This window comes from Argopecten irradians, chromosome 9, assembly GCF_041381155.1.
Source record: "Argopecten irradians isolate NY chromosome 9, Ai_NY, whole genome shotgun sequence".
NCBI classification, from domain to species: domain Eukaryota; kingdom Metazoa; phylum Mollusca; class Bivalvia; order Pectinida; family Pectinidae; genus Argopecten; species Argopecten irradians.
Genome location: NC_091142.1, coordinates 7,698,801 through 7,719,561, shown reverse-complemented (window position 1 = coordinate 7,719,561; position 20,761 = coordinate 7,698,801). Strand labels below are relative to the sequence as shown.

At 34.8% G+C, this 20,761-nt stretch overlaps 2 protein-coding genes and 1 pseudogene across 2 annotated transcripts; 1 reads left to right on the top strand and 2 right to left on the bottom strand.

Moving 5' to 3' along the window:
* Positions 1 to 2,664: 2,664 nt before the first annotated feature.
* LOC138331292 (uncharacterized) lies at positions 2,665 to 10,747 on the bottom strand. The gene is made up of 10 exons (XM_069278814.1): positions 10,668 to 10,747; positions 8,181 to 8,302; positions 7,415 to 7,832; positions 6,780 to 7,005; positions 5,959 to 6,129; positions 5,241 to 5,400; positions 4,819 to 4,949; positions 4,307 to 4,414; positions 3,705 to 3,852; positions 2,665 to 3,197 (listed from the first exon to the last, which is right to left on the bottom strand). Exons 3-10 carry the CDS (start codon positions 7,708 to 7,710, stop codon positions 3,067 to 3,069), a joined length of 1,371 nt encoding a protein of 456 aa, XP_069134915.1. The 5' UTR covers positions 7,711 to 7,832; positions 8,181 to 8,302; positions 10,668 to 10,747; the 3' UTR covers positions 2,665 to 3,066.
* On the bottom strand, positions 8,495 to 9,019 carry LOC138331370 (tRNA-specific adenosine deaminase 2-like). The gene has a single exon (XM_069278941.1). The coding sequence runs from the start codon at positions 9,017 to 9,019 to the stop codon at positions 8,495 to 8,497; it is 525 nt and encodes a 174-aa protein (XP_069135042.1).
* A 7-nt stretch (positions 10,748 to 10,754) lies between the features above and the next one.
* On the top strand, positions 10,755 to 20,259 carry LOC138331294 (uncharacterized; annotated as a pseudogene).
* The last annotated feature ends 502 nt before the right edge of the window (positions 20,260 to 20,761 follow it).

Here is a 20,761-nt window from a genome sequence, read left to right as displayed (position 1 = left end):
CACGAGTCGTGTGACCTGTTTCTACCACAATTATATCCGATTTTAGCCGATAGAAATACGACGAGGATAAGTACGCTATCCAACAGCAGTTTTGGCGACAAGCGGCGATCACAGCATAGCATGACGTCACTCCACCATTAATAACGTTGACAAAAGATGATACCACACTGAGAAAGTTGTAGTTCGGTCAAAGTTCACTGTGTCAGCCAATCAGAATGCGTACAGAGTTTATACCACGTGTGGTATAAACAAATTGTTAATCAACAGCTGCATCGTTTATTTGATACCCTGAGAGTTGAATAACACTGACTATTGTGGTAGAATACTGGATATACATTAAGCTGTCTGTATATATCTAGTGAGTCAAAAGCCTGTGGTGTGTACTAGAAATTGAGGACACATGGTGTAATTTTTATCACCTCTAGGAAGTTGTGCTACAATAATAATACTTTCTTAAACTTTTTTTGTAATTTAAGGCCAAGTGTATGGTTTACTCATTTGATGTCCCTTCATTCTACTTCTAGACCTTCAACTCTAGATCTGGGTTGTGAGTTTCAAACCCACATGGAGCAGTATATCATCTTTAGACATAGATGACTGGAACCGGCTTAATTTAGGTCAGATGTTCAGAGCTCTGGGCCCGGCACCATAAAACTATTCTCAGACAAAATTTTTACTCAAGCATATACTTTTACATAGGCTTGAGTAAAAAGTTTGTCTGAAAAAGTTTTATGATTTTTTTTATGATTGATTTGACCCTGAAATTCTTTTTCATTCGTTAAGTCGTCAGAGTGATGGTTCACAATGCTGTGTAAAGTATAGACATCTTTGGGGAAACAAATTAATGTCATGTCATGAAAATAAAACAAACTATCAAGGCTTATCCTAGAAATACTTTTACTTTAGTTTTTCCACACAAAAAATAATTGAATAGTCAGTGTTCATATGATGTGAATAATTTAATAAATTAATTTCCATTTTATTAATAAATAATTATAGTCAATCTTATAGAGTTGATACAAAAGAAAATACAAGAGTGAAGTCAACCAATAAAGAATTAATTGTATTTTTATAATGACACAGACAGACATCCATAGTAAATATTTGTGAATTCTGTAAAAAGGTGAGTCAGAACCCGTAATTTTATAGGAATAAATCAAGCAGAATGATATATTGCCAACATGGAACAATGCAAGTGGAGAAGACATTACTAAGTTGCGATAACTTGTGTCTGATCCAACTGTACATTTTACATGTACATGTATATGAAATATTTTTGTATCAAAACAGAACAAGACTAGTAAAAATAATGTTGAAACATTCAACCAAGACAAAATTCTTACACAAATTATAAATTTAATTACCCTTCTGGATCACAAGGTTTCACCTGGGAAGAAGATTAATACATAGGGAAAATACACAATGGAGCACTATTTGTTGAATTTTATCAGGGGATGAAACAAACTTGGTCAGAACATTTTGGTCCAACAGTTCCTAAAATGACATCCAGGGACCAAAAGGAGTCAAGTGGATGAAGCATGTGGAAATTCCTGAGGTTGTTATTTTATCAAAATTTTATTTTAAATGTGATGATATTGGTATGATTAATCATTTATTATGCTATACAGTGGACCCTCGATAATCCCGACACCTTCGTTCCGAGCCTAAACCGTCCGGATTACGAATTTTCCGGACTTCTTAGTCAATTTTAAAATTGTAACACACATCAGTCCTGACTGACATCATCAATCAGAACTCATTAATTATAAATTAAGGCTCCATGCCTCTTATTTGGCATCATACAGAAAATTCAATTAGCGCAATCATACGAATGAATCACACAAAAAGCACTTAAATAAGATAATAAGTACCACTAAAATACATTTGTATTAGTAAAAATTCTAGTCTAATTTATAAGTGCCTACTATACTAGGTAGTGTTTCTCACACCGGGAACAATAGTAAATAGTAATAGGAACCAAGACAATAAGAATGTAATGTAAATAAAAATAAAGCTATGAGTCAAGAACGACTGAAATCAGTTCTTACACATTTCTCTACTCCAACAATGTTAGAGAATAGTACAACGAGACACTTTGAAACATTACATCATGTCTAACAGTGTCATGTCGACAGTCGGCCGATAAAAAAAAAAACGTCTGACCAGTCGTCATGGATAAATTGTAATTAATCTGATCTGTAACTTTGCTAACACTTGAATATGATCATGGTTACGACGTTCAGCCAATCAGCACATCAAACTTCAAACAACAATGACGATGACAAGTTATGGCTCAATTGTTATTATTATATATATAATGGTGGTCAGTGATTTATTTTCCATAAAGTATAAGTGCCTTAAAATATGAATGGTTCAAACATAAACCAGTAACCATCTTCTTACAGAATTTTATTCATATGTTGGAAAAAAATTGATATCATGATTCGTAACTATTAAACATTATAATATAAATATTGAAATTGTCATCTTACCTTTATGGTATTAAATTCACGATTTTGAATGCATATGATTGGTCAATAAATCAAATAATATAAATTCATGATGTATTGCAGCAGCTTTATATATGCATTCAGGCTCTTGCAAGTAATGTCACAAACAAATAATTTTACCCTATTGTCATCACTATAGCTACCTTATACTATAGCTACCTTATACAGTGTATCATTAGATACAATTGAATGATTGAATATATATTGACAAGAGAAGTAATAAATTAAGCTTGCTCTGATACTCACGGCATATACATGTAATTAACTTATCAATACAATATAAATATCTGAAGTTATCAGGTCACTTATTCTCTGTGCATAATTTTCCAGCAAACAATTATCACTTTAATCAAGACAGATGTCCTTTACCACATTCACCCCTGAAAATTTATAATGAACTGAACCATCCTTTGAATTAGAAGAGCTCAAATCTGACTTCGGGGGTGAAAGAGTTAATGTAACACATCCTATCCATACAAGAATGACTTTTAATTGAGATAAATTTACATCTAGGTAGTCTATAGAGAAATCACTTTCCACTGAATAAGAAATTTGCTCATTCAAATCGGGATACATCTCGTCCATACAAAAGAGTCTTCAGCCAATCCAGAGGTACCTGCATCCTCAGCCTCCAGCTTCCAAGTCGAGTCAGATAGGCAGATCGCCATAGTAACCACGAAGTGAATCCTAAAATACAAATCATAAGATAGAATTTGCATTCTGACATATATACATTAATATTTCTGTTTAGGACTCTGTAATATAACTGGAATCAGAATCTATAGTTTCTTCCCACAGGTTTAATTTATCCTACGATAATCATTAGATACTGGTAATAATTTTATGTCATCAATATAAGCACTGTTCCTAGGGTTTACATTGTACATGACCTCATCGCATAAAAACGTTCCTGTAATGATTGAAATTTCATCAATAATCTTCTAAATATGTGAGAAAATTAATTGAATATGGAACTATCAGGTAGACAAGCTTCATTTGAGATTTTGGCAGGTCAGCGTACGGCAAGCTCGACAGCCCATGTAAGATTCTATTAGTCATAGTCGAGTAAACTTGGACTGTATCTAATTTTAGCATAAACAATATATATTACTATATTTAATGATAAAAGTTGATATTCTTTGGGTTGGTTACCCATCGTATCCACCTGAAAATAGGTAAATAATTGTATATTACCTTGCATTTTGACCTGTGGTACATCTGTCAGACCTTGGTACCGGCCAATATAAGCTAACATTCCCATACTTTGGAACTTGAAAGGCTCTGATTTAGGATCTGCTTTTACAAGTTGTTGGGCTAAATATCTGCCTTCTCTCTCAGCAACCTTCAATGTACGATATTTGTATTAAGAATGGTTTAAGTTAGCATTATATATGCAAGTACCTGGTCCTGTCCAGCCTGTCTAAGTTATAAGCATACAATATAAATTACCATATTAATCAGCATTATGTTTCTGTTATTTTAGTTTAAATAATTGATGTTATGTCTGTATCTAGTTTATACAAAAACAACCGTAATGCATTTATCATTCACCCCTGATGACACATTTAAACTCTTCTGGTTAAATGCCAAGAAGAGCTCATTATTAATTTTCAGGGGTGAATGGTGAGAAGTGACCATTTAGTATATGTACTTGCTTTTATCATCAACCAATAACTTTTTCTTTATTGAAAAAATGTTGGGTTTTTTTTTTTTTTTTTTTTTTTGAAATCATAATCTGGGAAGAAAATCATTTCCTTCCAAATTTTATAACATGTTTTAGAACTTGTCATTATTACCTGGGCTGTACATGGAAGGGGCATGGTTTCTACATCCGCACAGTCACCTAGGGCAAACACGCTGCCAGTGGAATCACCTAATACATTTAGGTACTCGTCCGTCAGAATCTGCCAAAATATCAAAAAGTTGAGAACAAATCTACAATATTAAAGGAAAGGGTCAAAAGAATTAAATTTAAATTATAAAAGGCAAAAAGGATGTCTTTTTAACTCATTCACCCATGAAGATACATGTAGGCTCTTTTATAAATCAAAGACTAGACCAATCCATTATGAAATTTCAGGGCTAAATGAGTTAAATCAGACAGCTCTTTCTATTGATAAATCTATGTGCGCACCGCAAATGCTAGCTGTACTCAAGAATTTTAAAAAGACCCAATTTTAGTGGTGAATAAGTTAAATACTGAGTGACCATGGAAGTGTTTTTTTAAATGACCCATAAAAATAATCACTGCTAAATTGCTCTTTAAAAACCTTAAGAACCTATAATTTTAGAACTCCAAGCAGCCTACCTGCCCCTGTTTGTTTTTCGGAACATCCAGAGATCGTACAAACGGTCTAGGAGCCACTCCTGTGCTCCAGACCACTAAACCACAAGGTAATGTACTACCATCCTTCAGTACAACACTGTCAGGTCTCACTTCTGTAAATCACAGAATTTGAACAATATTACTGACACATTCAATAAGTTAAAGTTTGCTTGCTTTATTTCTCAAACAAGAACTGTTGTCCAGGAGATCTTCTTATTTACCCCAAACCCAACTTTCTATAATAAAGGGCCATAACTCTATAATTAACCTTTGCATATTTAAACAATTAATGGAAATCCCTATTGATATAAGTGATGTTTATATTCGTTAATGGAGACAAACATTTACTTATATCACAAAATTAGCAAAAGTAAATTGTGTGAAAAAGAATGTCAGATATTTACCAGTGACAGCTGACTGTAACAGAGTAAATCTGTTTCGCTCCTTGATCTTCTTCTCTGCATATTTTCGCAGACGTTCATCAAACGCACCAAGGATCTGGTTGGACTCGATTAGAGTGACCCGGACCTCATACTGCTTCTGCTTGTAAAGTCTTGACACATCCTCGATAAAAGAGACAGCTTATGAATACAATTCATTTGAAATAGTCAAAATTACTTAATTTCAATAATTTATCCCCTCAAATCTCAATGCTTTTAAGACATCCTTGATTTTTAAAGGTCAACTGCCTTTCCAAAACTGGTTTTAATTTTTAAAATGGGAATGTTAAACGAAATTGAAAATTTTGTTGAGTTGCCAAAATTAATAGCTTTCTGTTAATATAATTATTACACTTATCATCACCTTTTGAACAATTTAATTAAAATAAATTAAATGGTAATTTTCAGAATGCAGATCGTCTCATGTTTCCGGCGGTGTCCTAGTTACTACAAGTTATTTGACTTATATATCACTACACCGGACAATAAAACAACAAAATGAATCTTCACTGTTAACAAAGTTTACGCAGAAAATCTTGCAATTGTTTGGTGTTGTAGCCTCATCTTAGGCTATCAATATATACACTGTACTTTCTTGTTATTAATGTCTTTCTTCAGAAACTTTCAATTTTTGTTTCAGAAAGGTTGTGGAAATTTTAATATGAGTTAAAATTGTTGTTACCTGTTCCACAAAGTCGTACAACTCGGCTCCAAATTCCACACCTGTGGGCCCACCTCCAACAATAACGAAGTGTAAAAGTCTTTTGGCCTCTTCGTAATTTACACCCGGCTGTATAGATAACTCAAAGTTGGACAGAATCTGATTCCTAATCTTCCTGGCATCGGCAACTTCCTTTGGTATTAAATATTAAATGTACCAGTACAGATAAATGTTGAATAAATTGAATTTTTAAAAGTTTAAACAAAACATATATAATAACTATCGGTAAACATATTTCTAACAAGATATATTCTATCAGACTTCAGACTTCTGGCCACTTTTCTGTCCTCTATTGAATCAATCTAATTGTTATAATTTCGCTCACATGGAGTTTACAGAGTAGTTAAATAATATAGTTAGAATGCAATTAAATTAGCAATATTAAAGAAATTTGTTGCTTATTTATATTGATTTACATAGGTAGGTATTTGTAGGTCAATATAGAAACAGTTCTAAATTGATTTTAAACTATGTTTATAGTTGCTAAGGTAACCTTTATGGTATTAAAGGCAGTTCTTTGCTGTGCCAACTGATAACCTAGCTATAATATTCCGTCTTTACACATCACAGAGTTACCTCCCTTGCAGGTAGGTATCCGTTGATGTTATTATATTGTGACCAAAATTCATATCATTCTCTCTCAAAAGTATGATGTTACGCTAGCAAACACATGACGTCATAATCAATACCTACCTGCAAGGGCAGTTAACTCTGTAATGTGCAAATAAAGAACATTGGAGCAGGATGTAATGAAACAGTATATATAAAAGGCAGAAGCATACCTTCAAGAAGAAGGAATTCTCTACGACTCCCGGGATGTTGAAAGTGTTGCTGAGTGCTCCGACACCAATAACAAGTTTATCGTAACTTAAATCGTACTTGATGCTCGAGTCGAGGACACTTTCACACGTTATTAACTTCTTCTCCATATCTAAACTCTGCGCATAGGACAAATGGAAATGGTCGGTCTGTCGGAACCCGGTGTTCCTCACTGGTTCAATTATAGATCTGAAATGACATAGAATGTTTTATCAAAAACTCCTCCTAATATTTATATATAATGAAAAATATTACCAATTGTCAAATTCACTGGTCTGTAATTAATCGGTTATGATTGAATTCATTTATAACAAGACTAAATTCAATAGTCTGTAATTAATTGGTTATGATTGAATTCATTTATAACAAGACTGACTTGATTGGCGATCAATTACTGAAAACCAACATTTCGCGGTGACTTAAATCCTATATATACTCTAATTGGACTATAATAAGCTAGTTCGCATATTATACACAAGTTGATGGTTTTCCCCAACCTGATTATTGTACGATACAAAAAATGTGTAATCACCAATAGAAATAATATTGTCATTATCTATATCTGATTGAAAGTCTTGGTGAATTCATGATTTTATACCTGAACTCCAGTGTTCCGACAGTCGTGCTAGCCAGCAGTGGTGTAAACAGGAAGTGGTTCCGTGGACTAACCACCACCACGTCAAACTTCTTCTTGTCGATGGATTTGAGAACAGAATAACTGCCCCATCCAGACCCCAGGATCACCAATTTCTCCCTCCCAGTAGATGAACAGTAGTGTCTCAATATGGATTTGCTTTGCATGTTAACAACACTGAGATTCTGTCTCGACTTTACACACAATGCAGATTGCTGTGGGCGCCATATTTGTAATAATTTCCTTTGAAACATTTTCATAGTCTTGGCAAAAAAGAATATTTTTTAAACAAAGTAGTCAGTTTAAAGGCTAGCTTATTTGCTCTTCATTTGAACACTAGTGGTCAAAGTAAAACTGCCAGAACCCAGATGCCATATTTCACCTGAAAATATCAAAATAGAAACATGTCTAAGAAATGAATTTCTCTCATTTCTTCAATACAATAAAATAGTAAAATACAAATGTACCATGATTTCAATTATCCATGGCCAAGCAAAAGCACTCGTCGCCTGCTCCTCTGAATGATAAAATATAGTTGTGATGCTCTACTAAATTTTACTTGAAGACTCATACACACATTACTGATATCACATTATATATTATTGCATCAGATTCCACAGGAGTGTTTTGAAGTATTTCTTTCTGTACAAGTGAATTTTCAGTCTATCATATACTATTGTAGGAACGTCACTAAAATATATGCGATATAATTTTGTCAATGAATACATACCTGACTTCCCAATGTCCTTCCAGTAAGAGTGACAAATTTTATTGTTCAGGCAGGGCAAGTTATCTCCCCTTTTTCACATCATTTTGTTTTGCAAATAAATCCAAATTCCTGGAAATCCTTATCTACAAAGTAATGTAAATTACTTAAACACTAGATGGTAACCAACTTGCATTTGTTGAACATTTTTTCAAAGTTCTAATAATTTCATAACAACACAAAGAAGAATTCTCCTCCCAACATCCATCTAAAACTGATCCTTGTTGCATCTGTTCATTTGAGCATAAAATAAAAAGTCAAGTTGGGTGAACATAAATTTAATCTGCAGTGTTTTTGAGTTTCCTTTTTCCTTCAGGTGCGTTGGCATTTTCCAGTCTGTAAAAGTCTTTCAGCATGGCAACGGCTCTCTCCCCCATCACATCACTGATGCACTGAAAGCTTGGTCCAAGGGCAGGTAACTCATCTTTATTGACGGACAAAACGGAGCCACACCCACCAAACCGCTCGTTGGCACAGCCATATACCACCAGGGGGACGCCAACCTGTCGGAGAGCGCCCGCACACATCACACATGGCTCAACAGTAACATAGAGCACGGTCTGTCCAAAAACTTCATTCGCCTTCAAATCATGGCCGTCACACCACGAGAGCACCTGGTCAATGGCAACTATTTCTGCATGTCTTGAAGCATTCTTGGTCTCATTTACCTCGTTCCTACCAACACCTATGACTTGCTGTCCTTTGTAGACTAGTATACAGCCTACTGGCACTTCCTGACAATTTAAGGCGTCTGCTGCATACTCGAACGACTTTTCCATCCATTGTTGGTGTATATCATCCATGCTGAAATAAAAGCTTTGTTATCTCACATAAACAACATATGTATATAGGTTCAATAAACTTATCCACGTGAAATTAATATGGGAACAACTGGTATTCACTATCAAAAAGCAAACATATAATATACTCAACCAAGGCTACTTTTTTTTCTCATATTTTTCCCTGAATTTGTTCTTGCTAAAATATCTTTTTACTTATAATTAAATATTTGTATTCAAATTACAGTTTTGTTATACATAAAATCATTTATTTTTGCATGATGATGCGAGGTGTATTAAGATATATCAACAATATTCTATTAAGAACTGTCGCCATATTTTCCATTAAAACATTTTTTCCCGATCATTATGTTATTTTTTACACTTGTCCCCCATAAAACCCACTTGCTAAAATAAGTAAGTGCATATTTTTTCACTTGCTATTCTGGTATATATCTGCTTGCAAAAAGCAAGTAAAACAGCCTGAAATTTGAGCCCTGTCAACATCAAATTATCAAAGGTTTAAAATCACTGCAAACCATAGGCCTAGGACCATTCAATTTACTGCATGAGGGATGAAAGTATTGTGAGCGTCAGTGTGAGAGTGTTAGGCCTAGCTTTTATTATTTCAATTATAACTACATGTACACTGTTTAAGCTGTAAATTTCAAAACTGTGCATCATTGGGCCCAACCCATTGGGTCGTTATTGCTAGGTGGGTTTTTTTAATATACTGTACAGGTTTTAATTATTATAAAATGTGAAGGAAAATGTTTTTCAATGTGTCAGATTAGACAGGTAGATCTGTCCAGATTAGACAAGAGCTGGGTAAGTAACTGTCAATTACAGTATATTTCTTACACAATTTAATTAATTGAACAAATCGTGTGCAAGGACAGGCTAAACCCATATAACAAAATATTTTGTGAATTTATCCAGTATAATTTCTTATGAAATGGAAAAAATAAAATCTCTCGTCAAAATTTGTCTGCGTACGAAGAAATTAATTTAAAGTATGGAAATTCTAAAACGTCCTCCACGGCTCACTATGTCCGTGGTTACATTTCCACGCAGCCTCGCTTTCAATGCATTTCAACTTTTCTTTACTTTAATGGTCAGAACTGGGAAACTATAAGCAGAACTTGACCGTCGTATTAATATGTGAGAACTTTTGGAAGGCCAATGAACGCATTTAACTGGTTTTCTTTGCCCGACTATTCACTTTAATAAAGTATTGACAAAAATGTGTGCATATTTACAGTCAAACCCGACATAACAAATATTTTAATTTATTTAAACCTCTACCTCGAGTACTGTTCAAAGTGATCACCTCTGTATAAAGACCATACATTGTAGAAGATCTGCTAGGCCTAGCCTAATAAGATCACTTTCTTTGAAAGTTTTAAGGGCCCAAATGACATTTTTTTCCACACATTTTGAAATTTGTGTAATGGCCATTTTCCCTTCGTTTTTGGTAACCAAAAATGTCATTTTATCCCTGATGACCTAGTACATGAACATTAGCCTAACTGTAGTGTTAAGGGGAAGTAACTCCAGCACAAAATCGTTACAGACCTCCTAAACTAAAATTCAAATAAATTAATAATTTATACAATACAAATAGGCACAAGGGATGATATTAAACCAATTATTCATAAAAATGCAACATTACATGATGAAAGTACTTCTGAGTCCTACTTCGTGACCTCCAGTGCAACGCTGTGAAAAGCGGAAGTGACGTATTTGCAAGGCTTTTATGTAGGCAAATTTCAATGACGTGAACACAAGGAGGAACCGAGGGAATAACAAAATGCAACTTACTAAAGCGTAAACTCGTCAAAAACGTTTGCATAAAGGACAAGTACATAGCGATACATCGTGTGAAGATGAACACTTTTGTGGTACGTATGTAAGCAACGTATTTATCAAGTTCAGAGTTCGCATCAAAATGTCGGAACATAATAAAGTGCTTATAAGGAGATTGACGCATGACAGTGCTAGCACACGACATTTGTTTACATTTTATTGTGCGTTTAAAATGACGATTTTCGTTATATTGTTGTTAAACATGTGCATTTTTCTAGAAATGTATCACATTAACAATTAAAATTCCATCATTCTGTAACGATCATGCTCATAAATATCTGTAATACGGAGGCCGAATCGTCCTCCCTCCAACTGCACTGGTCGACCCGTCAGGAAAGCGCATGATAAGGGATTAAACGGTTGTCTAACGTGACGCTACCCAATTTGGAACGCTACCCAAAATGGAACACTTTTAAAATATGTTATACAGAATTTTCAGTTTACAATCTAAACTAACAATAACTGTCCTGAACAAAAATTAAGATGCTAACTAATAACTGACAATTTTAATATGTCATTTTCTTTCGAGTTGCTTATTATCTGTACTGTATTTAAAAATGACAATAATGAAATTTGAAAACTCCGGGAACCGATGTCGTGCGACAACCCTAAAAACACCATATATATCAAAATAAGAAAAACAATTGCTGAATGAAATATTTTTGAAAGACACGTGACTTGAATAAAATAAAAAAATTTTGAACTTCCTTTCAATGAATTCAAGCATTTTTTATCGTGCCTGGGCATTTATTAATCAAGCTTTATTTAGGAGGTGTTCCATTTTGGGTACTCAAACCAGCTGAAACACAGGGCTGGACCGGCATTTTTCCAAGCTATGTATTTATGAATATATGCACTGCTGACAAGTGAACAAATCATGAAATTAAAAATAGAAGCATTTATTTGTGGAATCAAGGACGTATATGAGAAGGATAAGTCTCACTGGGTTTTGGGGAAGTACAAGGCAGTAGCTTTTGTGTTTGTGCACTGACCGTGACGTTGGGCGATGACTGAGTGATTTTCCTTTGATATCCGCCGGCGCAGCCTTTGATGTAGCTTGCGGGTGCGAGGGTTACCGTCTTACTTTCTGAAGAGGGTCGTCATTTCATGAGCTGTCATATTTTTTTAACAAAAATTTAAGACATATCCTCTAAATCTTCTGTCCTTAAAGCAAGTGATAAACGTTGTGAAATTTAATAAACTTTATATTGGTGTTTCGTTTGATTCGATAAGACAAGTATTTGTTGAGAAAATGGTTTTTATTCCCGGTTCATAGGCGTCTCGCGTGGTTTTTAGTAATGTAAAGAGACAGTCACGAATTCTTCTCACTTATAAATCCTTTGTGGAATATTAAAAAAAGTCTGGATTCAAGCACAAGTAAGAAAATATTTACAATTATTTTCAAAAAGATGTTCCAATTTGGGTAGCATCACGTCAGGCTAAATATGAAGAATTACATTATAGATCTAACTCGAAAGACTAGTCTTTAAAAAAAATAACCACAAAAATTAAATCTACCATTTGCATCGAGAGTCAAATATTGGACTAATGATTTTTTATTTTATTCTATTGGTAAATGCTCTTATTTGATTTAAGCTAGAATTTCACATTCAAAATTTTTCAAAAGTAGTGGTAGTCGTGGCAGGCTACCGGTTCTCACCAAGTATACATGTATACCCATTCTCGCCACGCATGTATACGTATACACACACATTTTCAGATAACTTTTGTGGGAAATTGATCAGCATACATATGCATGTACATACAGTATACATAGTGTCTTCTATCAGAAGATGATTTAACTGGCGTAAATTTTCGTGGAAATCGTACAAATACAGATGTGATGGCAATAATTGTTTCATGATGAGAATTCATTTAATTGGTAGCTGACCAGGATCTACATGCTTTAACATTTATCTGTGGGTTTTTTTTTACATATGTATATATATTTTCTAATTTTTTTAGACTCATCCCAGTGTCCGAATTAAAGGAACAGAAAATAACTACAACCCTGCTCCTTGCTATGACCAGATGTGTTCCAACAAAAGTGCACATATGCACTGTCCATTCTGTGTGAAGTCCGACATTTACCAGGATCCAGTCATACTCAAGGCACATTACAGAGTCAAACATGTAGACAAAGGCATAGACTTTGCAGGTAAGTACTGGTGTGAACTTAATTCATTGAAGTTTTTGATGCTGTGGCAGAGTGGTTAAGGTGTTCCAACATGTAGTCAAACCTGTCTATAAAGACCACCCAAGGGAAAAGTGGTCTTTAAAGCGAAGTGGTCTTTATACACAAGTCAAATGGTACGATTTCCTGTGCCACGTAATACCTGATAATGTTCATGCAGGACAAGTGTCTCCAGTGGCAACTCTTCCCGCTGATATGGCGTTAGCTTGTGGTATCAGCTTTTAGCGTCGTTCAATCACCTATAGAAACAATAGTCCCAATCAAACGTTTTCAGAGATCACATTGTTCATGAATTAGTGCTATTGTGTAGAAATTTGGGACCCTAAGACAGTGGTCTTATTGAGCAGATGTCTTTTATGCAGAGGTCGAACTTATTAAGGGAGGTTTGACTGTATATGTTTTGTGCTCATGAAAGTTTTTGTTTTCAATTCACTAAACTGTTGTTGCCTACATTATCCTGAACATTTACAAGAAAAGACTTAGTCTTCCTATCTGTGAACCTAAATAGGAAAAAGTCATCTTGAAATCGGCTACCTTCATCATAAGCATTTGGCTCTATAAGTTATATATATATATGCGTAATACTGTGTCAAGTTTACTACTGATACACACTTCCGGTTCTCCACGTTAGCATAGGTGTAGTCATCAGGATCATTGAATATATTTTTTCTATTTGGTTTAAAGGTCTAAAGATTCTCCGATGTTGTGATCACTGTGACATTGTTGGTGTCATCAAAGGAGAAAAGAAATTCAAAGGAGCTCACTGGCACTGCTACCGGTGTAGAAATGGGTTCAACAGGAGGGATGAGGCCATTAAACATTATAAAACCCACTTCAGAAATCCACAGACAACTTTCCAGATACAGGTAGCACAGGTGTGTGTATATTGGTATATCAAGCATATTGCTAATACAGGTTGGAATATTTTACTATCTCTCTGACTCAAAATCTACCGATATCCAGTTTTGCCAATGAAATATTTTTGCAGACCATATCTTACTAGTGTAATATGAAAAGTCTATTAGCTTTTTACGTTGACTGATATTTGGACAGGAAATCAATTTAACAATGTGATTCCAGAATTTGTAGAAATATTGAAAAATCTCAGTTTCCACTTGAATTTTTGCAGCACATTTTTACTGTACCTGTAATATTATTTATTATACTTCTGAATGTAAACTTTTATAGACTAATATAGCTAGCTAGTTATGTGATAAAAAGTATCTGTTAATTCTTATGTTCGTTTTATATTCAATTTTAATTTTTTTTTCAGGAGGTAAACAATCCTAGTTCTGGTTACTGTGATAGTACAACTATAGACCAAGGAGGAATATCTATACATCCAGCCCTTACAGAGGCTGTTATGTCATCAAGTCTGGCCCAGGAAACAGGTAGGTTATTCTCCTATACACCCAGCCCTCACAGAGGCTGTTATGTCATCAAGTCTGGCCCAGGAAACAGGTAGGTTATTCTCCTATACACCTAGCCCTCACAGAGGCCGTTATGTCATCAAGTCTGGCCCAGGAAACAGGTAGGTTATTCTCCTATACACCCAGCCCTCACAGAGGCTGTTATGTCATCAAGTCTGGCCCAGAAAACAGGTAGGTTATTCCCCTATACACCCAGCCCTCACAGAGGCTGTTATGTCATCAAGTCTGGCCCAGGAAACAGGTAGGTTATTCTCCTATACACCTAGCCCTCACAGAGGCCGTTATGTCATCAAGTCTGGCCCAGGAAACAGGTAGGTTATTCTCCAATACACCCAGTCCTCACAGTTATGTCATCAAGTCTGGCCCAGGAAACAGGTAGGTTATTCCCCTATACACCCAGTCCTCACAGAGGCTGTTACGCATCAAGTCTGGCCCAGGAAACAGGTAGGTTATTCTCCTATATACCTAGTCCTCACAGAGGCTGTTATGTCATCAAGTCTGGCCCAGGAAACAGGTAGGTTATTCTCCTATACACCTAGCCCTCACAGTTATGTCATCAAGTCTGGCCCAGGAAACAGGTAGGTTATTCCCCTATTCTGTTTTTGCATATTACAGAGTTACCTCCCTTGTGGTTAGGTATCCATTTTGAACATCATTATTTCATGAGCAGATTTCACATTGATTTATTTAAAAAGTATGATGTTGCGCTCGCAAACACATGACGTCACAAACCAATACCTACTTGCAAAGACAGATGGCTCTGTAATATGCAAATACAGAATACACATCAGTCATTTCTAATTGGTAATTGCTAGATTTAGCAGTACTGGTATCTTGATTGTTTATTTCATGGTACTCAGACCTTTCTCCTACCTTTTAAAACTTGCATGTTACCATGGCTATTTAGTAGTTGTCAATTATTTCAACATTCATTGACAGTGAGATTAAAAAAAATCTTGCATTTGTTTGTCAAATATAAATCCAAGTTGAGGTGAAGCTGGTCAGCAATAGGCTTTCTGCATGATGACCAGCCAAAACATTTTCAGGATGGTTTAAATACATCCGTATTTACATGACAGACCTATTTACAATTGTAATACAGAATTTCCAGTTACCATATCACTGTGGTAAAGTATGATTTACCATCGATTAGTTCCATCTTCCTTTGTAAGTGACATCATAAAAAATCATGTCAAAATCATCCAGAAGTGGGACAATTGTCATTATAGATCTAAATCATATTTTACACAAGTTGTTTTGATATCTGGATATTGATACCCGGTATATATTCTCCTGTATGCAAGAAAATAGTTGAACAGTTGTTTTGAATCATTTTCACAATAACAACACCAACAATGTACATCGGTTGTCTTGTTGGTTGTCTTAAAGCTTGTACATCACTTCATGATATATACATTGAAAAGAAGTTGTCTCTTCCCTAGAAACCACAGGATAACTTACTGAAGTGTGGAAGCATTCTGTTGTGAATGTTTTTTTGGTTTTATTTTGACAAAGACTATCGAAATCAACATGTAAATGATTAATATTATAGTCAACATTTTATACCCGACATGTTGGATCGTTGTAAAGGTTTGATGAGTCAGCCTCAGCAAGTTACTGTCGCCAATGGTAAGGTACCCGAGGGCTCCGTCCATGTTTCTGTCGCCGCCAATGAGACGGTAGATACCTCCCGACGGCCAAACACACCACATTATGATTATACAAGAGGAGCGATGGAAAACAACAGTAACTCTTACACTACCCAGATCATTACTAGCGAGGGGTACTATTGTCACAGGGTTCTGATATATATAATGGTCATGGAGTTAATAGTCAGTGGTTTGAAGTATTATCTTTTGATTATCACATTTGAAATTAGTCAGATTTTGGATAATTTTTCACCATCCCTTTATGATTAATGTAGATCAATTAATTTTTGTGTGAGATAAAATTTGCGTATTTTGTGGACAGTTCATTAGAAACTGTGAACATTTTAAAATAGCAATGAAAAAAGTTCAATAAACAGACACAGTAGAAATATATGAATCAAAGCAGCAGAAAAGCTTGTAAAACGTGAAAATAAGTTTGATTTACAGTTTTGCTTAAGATTCGGAAGTAATAAAAATAAAAGTTGCTTATCATTTTACAAAACTGTTTCATTTCAAATTACCGTCTGTTGTGGGGGAAAAAACAACAACAAATATCATGTTTACAGTATATTTCCCTACAGAGGTGACTAGTCTCTCTGTAAGACCTCTGTTAGGAAATACACGTATGTGGACTATAATATATGGTACATATATTTGTTATGTAAGAAGATAATTGAAAAAATCATATCCGGAAATTGACACTGAACATACGATGATATCAGTGCCCTACTGTGTCATGGTATGCATTTTGAAGCTGCCATGGCGGGCCCCAACCCAATTTCAAAATTACAAAAAGCAAAAGAAAAAATGAGAAGGATGTTTTACAGATATTTTGGATATTAGAGCGGTAGGCGGAATATCTGCCTCAAAAGCAATAGACTTCGGCGTGAATCTCTACGGTTAACAAGTCTGGATGATATGAAAAGCTGATTTATTTAAATTCTTATAATTTTATTTACGTAATATAAATATCTTGAAAGTTTAAAACTGTACTATTGAAATTCCTATAATTTTATGTATGTAATATAAATATCTTGAAAGTTTAAAACTGTACTATTGAAATTCCTATAATTTTATATAATTATGTTATATAAATATCTTGAAAGTTTAACACTGTACTATTGAAATTCCTATAATTTTATGTATGTAATATAAATATCTTGAAAGTTTAAAACTGTACTATTGAAATTCCTATAATTTTATATAATTATGTTATATAAATATCTTGAAAGTTTAACACTGTACTATTGAAATTCCTATAATTTTATGTATGTAATATAAATATCTTGAAAGTTTAAAACTGTACTATTGAAATTCCTATAATTTTATTATGTAATATAAATGAAAATTTGTTTAAAATATTGTAAATGTGCAAACTTTAATACGTAAATGTAGGATGTGAGAATGGTGGAGGAAAAAGAACAGTCTACCCACCAAAATGCTGCTAACAAATTAGAAGAGCTCCAGCAGAAATACCAACAGCTGGAGGCCGAGAAAGATGAAACAGAACGCATACTGAGGACCGAAATTCTATCTCTAAAGTCACAGGTAATTGAAGCAGCGGGTACTCATTATTGGACCTCAGATCTTAAAGGAGTCTTAGGGTCATGTTCTTCCTATCTTATGTACCATATCTTTTAGGACCCAGTGATAGATTTATGTACAAATGTATGCATTACACGTCCTCTGCAGATTGCAGTATTCAAATTTGTTATCCCCCGCCCAACGAAGTACTTTTTTCTGTAACCATGGAAACATTGCTGAAAATGGCAGATTTTTGTGTAAGAGTCGTTTCCAGAGCATAACTCTAAAACCAGCAGAGATATTTCCACGAAACTTCATAGACACATTCTTTTTATGGTCTAGTAGTACCTTTTGCTATTTTTAGGTTTTCATTTTTTGCACTTTTTCCGTTACCATGGAAACATTGCTGAAAATATCATGGTAAATGGTAAATGTTACTTTGCAAAACTCCACCCATCTTTGTGTATATAGTCTAATATAAATGTCAAGGCTGTATACCTGATTCAACAATTGCAGCCCCGCTCTACTTGAATTATACTCCATCTTTCTTTAGCTCAACTTCCTTTTTCCTGGTTTTTTTCATACACATAAGTCTCCACAATCAAACTTACTTCAGCTTTGATATTTCCATTGGCGGGGATCGGAATGACTATGTCCTTGTTACTGATGTTATGGATTTTTCTGTTATGAAACATGCAAATAAGCTGAAGTTTGAAAAACTGACTGCTTTGCAATATAATTTTACGATAAAATTTTGAAGCCTGAACAACATTTTGGGTTAAAAATATATTTTTGCCTTTGTATAAGAAAATTACTTCTTGATTAGATAAAAAAGCATGGCAAACAATCATTGACTTTTCTTTCTTGCTTTTCTTTTGGAAAATTCTTTGGTCATGAAGATTATATTCGTACAAGCTGATTTAACAATGTGGAAAGGGTGTAACAATGATCAGTGCTCCAATTTTGTAATTATAGACTTATGTGGTTGATGGTTCTGTGTTTTGTTTACAGGTGGAGGCCCTTGGTAAGGAGATAGTCTCCTACCAGAAGCGTGAAGAGGAATTACTGGAGCAAGTCAGTGTGCCACTGGACCGTAACATCGAAACCTTACTAAAGAACATGGAAACCCAACACCGTGACCTCCTTCATCAGCAGTTACTGGTGATAAAACGTGATTACAAACCACAGTCTTTAATATCTAATGTTGTGCTGGATGGTCAGCTCAAACCCTCGCCCAAGTCTAACTCTAATATTCAACGATACATAATAGAATGTAATCAGGATCAAGACTCGGATCCTGCCCCCGATGAACTCGACGATCAAACTAAACAAGGTGACCTTGATCCTGAAAACGAGGCAGACAGTCCCAGGGCAGTGATGGACACCGCCGAGGAATCTGTGTTGCAGGAGAATGTTGAGGATTCTGGGATGTCTGATAGTCAAAGTGATGTGAGTAAAGCCCTCCAGGACAGTATTCTGTCAAATTTAGACAGCACGCAACGCGGAAATCTGAGCTTCCAACTTGGTGGTGAAGGATACTCTTATTGTGTGGCAGGCGACTCAGAGGGAAAAACGGACCCAAAAAATAACCCTCTGGTGGTCTGTATAGAGTACCCTTCAGACGTGACGCTCACTCCTGTTGAAAATACGTTCAAAGTTCTCGACAATTATGACACGTCACAGATAGTGCAACCAATATCGATAGTTAATAAAGGTGATGCGTGTGGGGAGCCAGACCCAAAACGACAAAAACCTTGCTGATGGACCATCTTGAACCAATAATTTATAAAATCTTCCATTGTATTGTTTGTTTTCTTTATATTAGCTGATATGGAGTTATCTCCCCTCATGTGGAGTTACTTCCCCTGATCAAGTTATACTGAACGTTTCTTTCATTAAAAAGCAACATGGTTTCATACCATACATTGATAGTGCTTTAATATCATACAAACGAGAGCAGATAATTGTGTAATTTAAAAAGACAAAGTATGGGGTATTTTAATTATTTTTTTGTACTTTTGATCATGGAATATTCAATACAAAATATGCATCATTTCTGTTCGAAATGTAAATATGTTAACATGTGCATGCATGTTGTTCTATAATTGATTGGAAATTAATTTTACTTCCATATGATAATGCCCAATTGCATCTAACAAAGTAATGTAAATAATATTTGCTGTTATTGTTATTTGAACCAAAATTAATGTTAAATTTTGGGTGGGAGAAAGCCTGGTCAGATGGTGGTTAATTCAAAGGTAATAGATCTGGATCGTCATAAAACCAACAGGCTTATTGACCAAGCCAGATCAACATAAATGAGTTCTCAAAATAACAATCAGTACTGTACGTAGCATTGTAATGATTAACTATTTGTACAGTTTTCTGACAAGTTTCTATCAATGTTATCGTTACTGTTTCTTCCAGTTCAAAGTGTTCTAATATTGCATTGAAATTAAAGAAAACTTGATATGGTCCACATGTCGAGTTTAATATTTGTGAAGTTACTGATAGAGGTTTTCATTAATTTCAAAAGTTATGATTAATTTATAAACTAGTTATAATTATTAGACTATTGTGAGTCTTTTGACAATAAAAGTTGTAAAAATTAAAATGCTTTCAATTTTTCTTCGCAAAATTCATTCCATCTAAATGGCCTGATCATCTACACAAGAGAGGCAAGTACTGTCTTCCACTTCTGATCCAGATTCCATTTTATTTCAAAACTGTTGGATATTGGCAGCTGGGAACTCCATTTTCCCTGATCCTAATTTAAAACCTAAAGTTAACATCCTAGTTTTCATAGAGTTTTAGAGGTCAGGGAGGAACTAGATCTAGAGTCCCCATAGAAAAACTAAAATAAGGTCAGTTGCTGATTACTGGTACAACTCAAGAGGTGAAGGGCTGGTCGGAAAATCTTACCCACTCGCCAGTCAAAGCCCTTGAGCTGCATTTAAAAATCAAACCAAGTGTAATACATTGCAGCCTGCTATATATAGTTATAGGTCTCGCACCTTTGTCAAATCTGATAATTGTTTTTTGTAGGAATCTCACTTTGAAGCCAATTTCTGGACATTCTTAATGTATTAAAGTAATTGTAGAA